The sequence below is a fragment of the Eimeria mitis genome, genomic scaffold, assembly GCF_000499745.2.
Source record: "Eimeria mitis Houghton genomic scaffold, Emh_scaff1059, whole genome shotgun sequence".
Taxonomy (NCBI): domain Eukaryota; phylum Apicomplexa; class Conoidasida; order Eucoccidiorida; family Eimeriidae; genus Eimeria; species Eimeria mitis.
In genome coordinates this window covers 3,023-13,011 of record NW_013567351.1, presented here as the reverse complement: position 1 = coordinate 13,011, position 9,989 = coordinate 3,023, and the positions used below count along the sequence as shown (strand labels likewise).

The window sequence follows — 9,989 nt, the reverse complement described above, 5'->3', positions numbered from 1 at the left end:
GTGATGCAAAAATAGTAGCCGGCTGCTGCCGTCTCTGCCGCTCGCAATCCAAAGACCACTCAAGATTATTAAATTAAGCCGTGCTTCTACGACAAATAGCCCCCTACTTTATTAAGTTCATTAATTTTCCTACATTTTCAAGTGCGCTAAATTCTCTAATACTTGTAACGCGAACCACAATTTCCTTCTACCCCTAGACCTATTGCGAACGACAGTGGAAACAAAACTTCCTGCAGGACATGCAGCTGAAATACAGGTTTCCTGTGACGCGGGCCCTGAGTTTTGCTCAGACATCCCCTCTCCCGAAGCAACATCGATAGTTGTGGAGCAGCTAGCAGCCATAATCATTAAACAGAAGTTTCACTCTAGAATTGTTAGTGGGCTGATGCGCTGAGGCAGAGCTGTCTTTCCCAAGCACGATGTACACGCAAGGTGTAAATGGAGAACCAAGTATGGCATGTGTAGCAGAAACGGAATTTCCTTCGCTTCATTTTAGTACATAATTTCTACGTATCCTTGGCGGCAGAACTCGTAAGAAAGCACTTCTCAGTGTTCAGATTCAGGCGATCGTTGCCTTGCCTGGGCTTCCTGCAGCTCCTTGTGTTGTGCGTGGCTACAGTGCCTCCAGCTGAGCAGCAGAGCATAGCGTACATGCACACTCTGCTGCTGACAACAGTCAATCAGCTGCTTCGTACCCGCTTCAGCATAGCGTGAGAGTAGGAGTATGTATGTACAGAACTTGCACGAACGCTACTGTTCCTTAGCTGCTGTTCCTGCCACAGAGAACCTAAGCATACTTTCCTCTAGAGGATCGACATCTGCCTGAAGATTGCAAACGACAAGAATAACGGCTCCTACATTCCACCAACTTCACAACTGCCGGTCCTCTCCAGGAGGAACCACGGCAACAGCACAACTGCCAAAAAGCAACACCTGAGTTGCAGTCAGTCGTTTGGCGAGAAATCGCCAGGTGGCCGATATACACGTCTCTGGGGAGTAGCAGCAGTCTCGCCTGCATGCAGCGCGGCTGCAGGTGCTGCTCCAATATCATCAGCAAGCAACTGGGGGTCGTTCCAGCCAATCCTCTGCCGCTTCAACCTGCTTTCCTGCTGACGCCATGTGAGGAGTGCTTCGTCGCTCGGTTCTGCTTCGAGGCCGCTGAACAGGCAACGACAACGCCTTCCTTTCTTACCACGGCTGGCTGAGAACTGGTGCTGCTGCTCCTCCAGGTGTTGCAGGTCCGGGCCGAGAGTATTATCTACGTCAAGGAGAGCAGCACGCAGCTGGACAAACTGACGCCGGAGACCTTCGATCTTCTGCTGTCGCTCTGTAGCAGAAGAGTTTTCAGTCTCACACGAAGCTGCTTCACATTCTGCTCGCTGCAGTCTCAGGGCTGTTGATGCAAGGCCAGCAACCACCATATCTCTGCGCCTCTTTCTTTGAAAACTGCCCCTCTGGAGACCCACGGCCTGCACGCCTGCGTTCCATCCAGCCATCGCCGTTTGTGCATGCGCTGCTGCTGCATGCAGCAGCAGCTCTCCAGCGATAGCCGGGTTTTCCTCTGCTGCTGCCGTGTGCCCTGCTGCTGGCGCCCCACACTCTCCGCTTGCAGCGCTGCAGGCGGCCTTGAGCCCGCCTGTGTCTACAGCCTCCCCAGCAAACGAGGGCTTTCTCCCAGTGGCACTGCATGGTGATGAGTGTTGCTGCTGCTGGTGCTGGGGTTCCCTGGCCACTGAAGATTCGGCATAGGACGCCTCTCCTGCTGCTGCTTCCGGCGCTGCGGCGACGGATTCTTGCTGCTGCCGCATCAGCAACGAGCCCATGTGGCAGCAGCACATTGCCTTGATGTAGGCCATTTCAGCGGCGATCTCTGGAGACCAGGTTTGTGCGAGGTGATGCTGCTGCAGCAGCTGCTGCAGCAGCGGCAGCAGCTGCACAACTCTCGAGACACGCCGCAGAAGCAACTCTACCATCGCAATACGGAGCTGCAGGTACAAGTACAGCACAGACTTCTGCAGCAGCAAAGCAGCTGCGGCTTCCCGCTGCAAGTTCTGCATCAGCTCCAACCCCGCAAGACTGACGTTTCTACTGCTAGCAGCCATCGCCGCCACTGCGTCCAGCTGTATGTCCAGCTGCAGCAGCAGCAAAAACTCCCTGTGGGGGGTCCCCTGAAAGCAGCAAGCACAGCTCGGCCAGTCTGCTCCTGCTGCTGCAACAGCAAGTGCCGACGGCTGCTGTGCTGGCCCCTCGGTGCAGCAGCAGCAACGAAGCAGTTGCTGCATGTGCAGCAGTGGCAGCTGCTGCCCCGCAGAAGCAGCCAGGAGTATGGACTGCTGTAGCAGCAACGCCCTCGCAGCGGCCGGCATCGCAGCACCACCGGCTAGCAGATGGGTAAACCCCCAAGAAGCAGCAGACAAGACAGCCACCCGGCATTCGCTTGCTGCAGCAGCAGTAGCAGCCTGAGTCAGAGCTAGCTCTCCATCTGCTGCAGCTTTGTGCAGCCGCAGAAGCTGTCTATACACCTTGTCTGCTGCTCCTGCCTCCACTCCTCGCCTCGTCCTATCAACAAGCTGCATTCGGATCCCCCGTCTGCTCCAGCGGTAGGCTGCATCTGCTGCAGCTGCGGAACCTGCAGCAGCCTGCGTTGCAGCAAGGAAGGGACAGAAGCTGCTGCAGCGGCGCTGAGGTGTATAGACACACTGCGCAGAACTCAGCACCCCCAACGGTAAGACCCGCGGGCAGCTGTAAGCTACCTGCAGCAGCAGCAGCACAGCAGCAACAGCCGTGTCGCCATCCATCCTTGCATGCGTGGCATCCCCAAGCATAGCTGGATCCCTGAGCACGGTCATGAGAGCATTCTTCCTGCACCTGCTGCAACCGCTGTAACAGCTGTAGCAGCTACAGCTGCTCCTGCTGCTGCATTCGCCGCAGCTGCTGCAGCAGCAGCCGCGTTTATCGCAGGTCCAGGTCCTGCTGCTTTCCCACCAGCTGACTCGCCCGTCAATGTGGCAAGAGCCCCTAGGCGAGCCAAACAAGCTCATAGTGCGGCGCAGCAACTGCAGCAGCAGCAGCCTGAGCTGCGCTGCTGCTGCTGCAGGTGGCTGTTGCTGTGTCCCCAACCAGCTCCCGACAAGCACATAGCACCGCAGCAGCAAAACTTTGGTGCGAAGCTCAGAACAAAGCTGATGCTGCTGCTGCCGGCCTCCACCAGTGTCTTTTAAGGGATCGCCAGGTATATTGTTGCTGTTGTCGCTGCTGCTGTTGCTGCTGCTGCTGCTGCTGCTGCTGGAGGCGTCAGGGGGGCAGCAGAGAGGAACCATGAGACGCGCGCATGCATCCCCTATTTCAAAAAAGCATGATACAGCCTCTTCTGCTGCAGCAGCAGCTGCTGCTTCGGCCGTTGCTACTGCTACCCGAGGCAGACGGCGCTGCAGCAGCTTCTGCTGCACAGCAGAGGCATCTGCATGAGGCACTTCAAAGCAAAAACTCGTTTCATCCAAAATTTCATCACGTGCTGCTGCTGCTGCTGCTGCTGCTGCTGCACGGGGACTACAATCGGCTGCTGCTGAGCCGCCCCCAAGGCCCACAGGTATGCTGCGAAGGCGTTGCCGCTGCTGCTGCTGTCGCTGCCGCTGCAGCAGCGAAGCTCCTACTGCTCTGTAGCTGTCCATACACTCCAAAGGCCACGCAGGCCTCGTTATGCGGAACGGCTGCGTCGCGTCTGCGCCCGCCAGCAGCAGACCAGCAGCTGCCGCTGCAGCAGCAGAATCGGCCACCTCAGCCGCTGCAGCAGCAACAGCTGCCTGCTGGTTTCGGTATGCTTCATCAGGTCGCGAGAAGGAACTGCTAATAGGTGTTGCTGCTGGCGGTGCCTGAACCCCTCCCGGAAAATTATATGTAGCCTCCTGCTGCGGGTTGTCGGGCTGCTGCTGCTGCTGCTGCTGCTGTTGTTGCTGCTGCTGCTGCTCCTCCTCCATCTGCCTGCTGGGTTCTTGAAATCGCCGCTGCGCGACGCCTGTCTGCTGCTGCGCGACGCCTGTCTGCAGCTGCTGCTGCTGCTCCTGCACTTGCCGTGCGTCCCGTCCCTGTTCCTGTTGTTGCTGTTGTTGTTGCTGCTGCTGCTGCTGCTGCTGTGTGGCGGTTAGCAGCTCTACGTGGCATAGGGCTGACTTAAGTGCCTGCAGCAGCGGCGTGGGGTCAGCAGCAAGCTGCCTCACGAGCTGCGGCTGGCTGTGCAGCAGCAGCGCGAGATGCAGCGAGATTATCCCCACAGCATTCAGTGAGAGCAGCACAGGCCAGGCGTTGCTGCCAGACAGCAGCAGCGACAGCAGCCCTCCAGAGCGCCCTCTCGATCCCCCCGCTGCTGCTGCTGTTGCTTCTGCTGCAGGAGGAGGCACCCAACCACCAGCAGCAGCAACTGCTGCTGCAGCTCTTTGGCTCGCCGTAGTCGCACCAGCAGAATAAAACCCAGCAGTTCCGGCTGCTGCGTTTGCTGCTGCTGCATTTGCTGCTGCTGCTGCTGCTGCTGCTGCTGCTTCAGGCGCTGCTGTGTACTGCAGCAGTTGCGTTGCATGTCTCAATGCGATCAGCAGCAGCTGCATTGCAGCAACGTAGTTGTGCTTGCTCAGCTGCAGCAGTGCTGCTGCTAATGCATGCGAGCTTGCTGCGCCGCTGCTCCCGCTCCCCTGCACCATATTCCTAATACAAGCAAGCAACACAGACAGCAGCAAGCAGCAGAACATCACTCTCCCAACCCCCCTCACCACATATCGCAGAGTCTGCCTGCTGCTGTCCCTGCTCTGGCTGCTTCTGCTGCTGCTGCTGCTGCTGCTGCTGCTACTAATTCTACCGCTGCTGCTGCTGCTAAAGCTGCTGCTGCTTGTGAGACCGGTCTATCGCCTATGACTGCTGCTTGACCCGCTGCAGCTGCTGCGGCTGCAGCTGCTGCTGCTGCAGCTGCTGCGGCTGCAGCTGTGGGAGCTTCTGCTGTTCTCTTACCCTGCAGCAACAGCAGCCTCGTCGAGCCGTCCTAAGTGCAGCAGCACGGCGAAGACGTTCATGTTGATTTGCTGCAGCAGCGAAAGGGCTCTTTGCTTTTCAAGTATTGCGACGCCACCGATGCTGCTGCTGCTGCTGCTGCTGNTGCTGCTGCTGCTGCTGCTGCTGTTGCTACCTTCACTGCCGCTGCTTCTGCCAGGCAGCAGCTGCAGGCTGTGTGTAGCTACAGGCAGCAGACCCGCAGCAGCAGCAGACGCGACACCCTGCAGCCCCAAGGACAGCCACGCAGGCACTGTTGCTTTTGTTGCTGCTTCCATCAATTCAGGCGAACCGCACGGCCCAGCAGCAGCAGCAGCAGCTGCTGCTGCTGCTGCTGCTGTCAACTCCACTTCGCTCGCAAGTGCCAGGGCTTCCTCACCACCCCCGTGCTGCAGCAGCAGCCGCTGCTGCAGCAACGCGGATGGGCAGCATTGCAGATGAGGCCTCCTGCCCCCGTTGTGCTGCTGCTGACGCAGCTGCTGCAGCTGCTGCTGGTGCTGCAGCAGCTGCTGCCTATGGAGCTGCTGCAGCAGCTCGAGGCCCTCGTGCAGCGGGAGACAGCACGAGAGCCAACCCGAGAGGGCCCCTGCGAACCCCCGCTGCAGCAGCAGCAGCAAACACACAACACAGCCCTGATAGAAACCCATCAACACAATATAGGGTACAAACAAACAGCAGCAGCAGAGAGCAGCACAAGACAGCAGCAGCAGCAGCAGCAAAAACAACTCTTACCTGTGACACAGCTTCGCTGCATGCCCCTGCCAAGGCCCGCAGGTCTGGGGGCTCCACACCCAGGCAGCAGCAGCAGCAGCTGCAGCAGCGGCCGTCCACACACCGCTGCTGCTGCTGCTCCTCGTAGCTGCTGCTGCCATTCCCGGGTACTGCGCCTGCACCTCCAGCGCGACAGTCGTTGCGCTGCTGCTGCTGCTGCTGCTGCTGCTGNGCTGCTGCTGCTGCTGCTGCTGCTGCTGGCTCCATTCTTGCTGCTGTTGCTGCATTGCCTCTGTTGCTGGAGCAGCAGCTGCTGCCGCTTCAGCTGCGCCTTGTCCCCCAACAAGGCGCCGTGTTGCAGCAGCTGCTGCTGCAGCTGCTGCATACACGCACAACCCCTACAGACCTGCTGCTGCGTCGGCTGCTTGTGCTGCTGCTGCTGCGCCTCAGCAAGCCAGTTCGTACCGTCTCCCGCAAGATTTGCTTCTCACGCCACGACATTGGGGCGCTGCTGTGCTGCTGCTGCTGCTTCTGCTATGCCTGCCGCTGCTGCTGCGGTGATGCTGTAGTGCCCAACTAAGCCTTAGAACTCAGTTCGCATTGCCCATTCCGATGAGCTTGCTGCAGCTGCACCTTCTACGCGTTGTTGCTGCTCTTGGTGCTGCGGCTGTTGCTGCATCTATTGCTGTACCTGCTGCAGCTGCTGCCGACAGACACACCGTCACCACGCTGCTGCTGCTGGTGCGACGCAGCAGCCAAAGGCCCTATTTCCTGCGTCCTTAGTGGATATATGAAGCCTTCAAACGCGCCTGCCGCACGCGGTTGTGCTGCTGCAGCAGCAGCAGCAGCAGCACCTCCAACCAGCAGCAGCAGCAGCAGCAGCGCTGGGTACAATGGCCCTTCACACTAGCCCTGGGTGTATACGGAGTCCGCAGCAGAACAGGTGCAGCGCATCTACTGGGTGTGAAGCTGCGCCTGCAACGGTGGTTGCTGTTGCTGCAGGCGTTGCCGAACGCGTGGCTGTCTGCTGCTGCTGCTGCTGCTGCTGCTGCTGCTGCGGGTACTCCTCCAAGAGCCGCTGATATGAAGTGCTGAAGCAGCAGCCGAAATCGCCTCTCAAATATGTGTGTGAGGTGTCTGAGTAGCAAGGCTCAAGGCTTTTCCTGCTGCAGTCCTGGGGCTGCTGCTGCTGCTGCTGCGGTTGCTGTTGCTGCCGCTGCTGCTGCTACAGCTGCATTGTCTCTACACTCACCGTCCTAAAGGGGGCATATAGGAGGCAAAAAAACAATTTTTAAATGAGCTGCAGCTTCGCTTGCATGCCGCCTAAGGAGCCGCTCGTGCAGCAGAACAACAAACCCCACCCCCGACCGCCCTGCTGGGGCTGCTGCTGCTGCTGCTGTGGCGGCAGCGGCAGCAGCGGCGGTGGTTGCTGCTACTTCCTGCAGCCAGTTGCTGTCTCTTCTTTGAGAAAGTATATCTGAGCCGTCCTAGCAGGGGAGCAGCAGCAGCTTAAGGTGGCTACTCCTCAGCCTCCTGCCAGCAGGGGCCGCCGCCCCAGCAGCAGCAGTACCAGTAGCTGCAGCAGCAGCAGTACCAGTAGCAGCAGCAGCAGCAGCAGCAGCCAGGCCATTCATGCCACACAATCCACTGGGGGCCGCAGGGCCCCGCGTAGCTGTTGCATGTGGGGCCCACCTGCTGCCGACAGCTACGAGTTCAAAGCTGTATGGTCCTGGAGACGCGGGGGCCCCCCAAGCAGCAGCAGCAGCAGCAGCAGCAGAAAGCGCAGCAGCAACAGCCATACTGTGGGAGGAACTGCCTGAGGATAACAATGGCCTTTGTCTTATAGACCTGCAGGTAAGGCATAACAGATTTTCCTGCTGCTGTTACTGCTGCTACTTGTGCTGCTGCTGCTGCTGCCGCTGCTGCTGCTGTTTTCAACGTATCTCGGTTGCTGCTGCTCAGGCCAGCCGGTCCGGTTGATTTCTCCCCGTTCCTGTGCATGCGCTGCTAGACTTTATTGTACGTAGGATCCGCCTGCTTCATGTTGCTGCCGTTGCTGCTGCTGCTGCTGCTGCTGCTGCTGTGTGCTGCAGGGTGAGGCCCTGATGGCCATTCAGAGGTCACCCGACACAGCAGCAAAGGTTGTGCCGCTGCAGGCTTCGTCGGAAGCAGCAGGAGAGAAGCAGCAGCAGCAGCAGGAGGGCGGTGCAGGCTGCGAGCTTTGGGGTATTGTGCGTTGGCCGTCTGCTGCTGCTGCTGCTGCTGGTGATAGCGGCAAATGCTGCTTGCATGTGGGGGCTGATAGTCTAGAAGGCAAGGTGGGCCCCTTTGTTTCTTGTGCAGGTGCAGGGGCCCTGGCTGTGCTGCGGCGCGTGCGGCGGCCGATACAGTTGAATGTTGCGGGGTGTACGTACACCTCAGATGCTGCAGCAGAGACAGAAGCATGGGAGCTGCAGGGGACAGTGAAAAAGGCTCTGTCTTTCTGCACTCCGCCGGTGCTGAACCCCTTCAAGGAGCTCTTCGTTACCCAGACAGCAACGCTGCAGCAGCAGCAGCAGGGAGGAGCAACAGCAGCAGCAACCAGTGCAGCTGCTGCTGCTATTGCTTCTACAGCCGAAGCAGCAGCACCTGATATACCCGCCAGTGATGCTGTGTGGCTCATAGCAGCATCACCGCATCTGCAGCACATGCAGGATTCGTGGCAGCTGCTGCACCTGGGCAGCGCGGTGCGCGAGGAGGTGCAGCAGCAGCAGCAGCAGCAGCAGCAGCGGCTGCTGCTGATAAAGAGCCGGCCTGCTGCACTGCCTCTCTCCCCCACTGCTGCGCAGCAGCGGGAGGAAGAAGAAGCTGTCATCTGCACCCGCAGCAGCACACTGCGGCCGTTGCAGAACACCATAGACGGAGAGGTGCTCGTCTGCTGCAGGACCCCTGCTGCTGCTGCTGCTGCTGCAGCAGACGATGAAGTCATGGTCGTGGACGATGAGGGCAGCAACAGCAGCAGCAGCAACAGCAGCAGCAGCAACAGCAGCAGCAGCAACAGCAACAGCAGCAGCAGCAACAGCAGCAGCAGCAACAGCAGGGCAGGCAGTCATGGGGTTGCAGTTCTGGGCGTGTGCAGGTCTGTGCTGCAGCTGGAGAAATCACGCGGGCGGTTTAACCAGGTGCAGCAGCTGCTGCAGCTGCCGCTGCAGCAGGTGCTGTCTGTGCATCCGCATGCAGTGCCCGCAGCAGCTGCTGCTGCTGGGCGCACGGTGCTGCCATCTGCTTTCCTGCTGCAGCAGGTGCAAGCCTCCCCTGTAGAGACAGCAGCAGTCCTGCTAGGCGACGCAGGCCTCGCCTTTGGTGACGCTGACGCAGCTGCTGCTGCTGCTGCAGCAGCAGCAGCAGCAGCAACAGCAGCGTCTCCTCAGCAGACGCAGCAGCAGCGCTTGAGTGAGCTGCTGCACAAGCTGCCGCCCCTGTGGGGGTCGCTGCCTGCTGCTGTCTCTGGCGTCGTTCTCTATGATCCAGACGTAGGCGGATATTTCTCTGTCTCTGCTGCTGTGCTGCACAAGTGGGTGCTGCGCATAGCAGACTGTATAGCCCTGGGGAGCAACAGCAGCGGCAGCAACAGCAGCAGCAGCAGCAGCAGCGGGAGCGAGTGGTTTACTGTTGGCTGGGCGTTGGATGCCATTGAGAGCTGCGTGCAGCAGCACGGGCTTGTTGTGCCGGAGCTGCGTATACACCCCAACGGAGCAGCAGCAGCAGCAGCAGCAGCAGCAGNAGCAGCAGCAGCAGCAGCAGCAGCAGCAGAGGGCGCTGCAGCAGACAGCGAGAAATATCCTCGGTTGACAGCAGGTCTGCTGCTGCAGCTGCTGCGGCACTTCTGTGACGTGCGGATCCCGCAGCTCTGCTGCAGCAGCCACCCCACGGCCTTTGGGGACAGCTGTCCCCCTCTTCCTACAGAAGCAGGTGCAGCAGCAGCAGCAGCAGCAGCAGCAGCAACAGCAGCAGAAGGGGACCTGGTAGATGCACTGAGCTCGTTAGAGAGAGTCCTGGGGGACCCAGAGACGGCGAGAAAAGCAGAGGCAGCAGTGAGCCTGCTGAAGCTGCATTCGTTGCTGGCAGCAGAAACAGCAGCAAGTGTTGGGCTGCTGCTAGAGCTGCAGTTTGGTGTTTTATATCCTCTGTCTGCTGCAGTTGCTGCAGCAGACATTAAGAAATTCTGCATCGCCCTGGGGAGGCGGTGGCAGCAGCTGCCC

At 59.5% G+C, this 9,989-nt stretch overlaps 2 protein-coding genes across 2 annotated transcripts in view; one reads left to right on the top strand and one right to left on the bottom strand.

The window, feature by feature from the left end:
• Positions 1-944: 944 nt before the first annotated feature.
• EMH_0028540 (uncharacterized protein) lies at positions 945-6,249 on the bottom strand (the record flags this gene model as incomplete). The annotated part of the gene is given in 10 exon segments (XM_013494165.1): positions 945-2,168; positions 2,427-2,639; positions 2,781-2,835; positions 2,986-4,698; positions 4,999-5,142; positions 5,146-5,669; positions 5,770-5,820; positions 5,931-5,979; positions 5,983-6,127; positions 6,240-6,249. Coding segments are annotated over 10 exon segments (4,128 nt in total).
• A 1,131-nt stretch (positions 6,250-7,380) lies between these two features.
• The window catches only part of EMH_0028530 (uncharacterized protein), a gene marked incomplete at both ends in the record, with an annotated part of 4,131 nt that continues 1,522 nt past the window's right edge, over positions 7,381-9,989 (top strand). Inside the window, 4 exon segments of the mRNA XM_013494164.1 lie at positions 7,381-7,602; positions 7,842-7,974; positions 8,092-9,510; positions 9,514-9,900. Coding sequence (XP_013349618.1) covers positions 7,381-7,602; positions 7,842-7,974; positions 8,092-9,510; positions 9,514-9,900 — 2,161 coding nt within the window.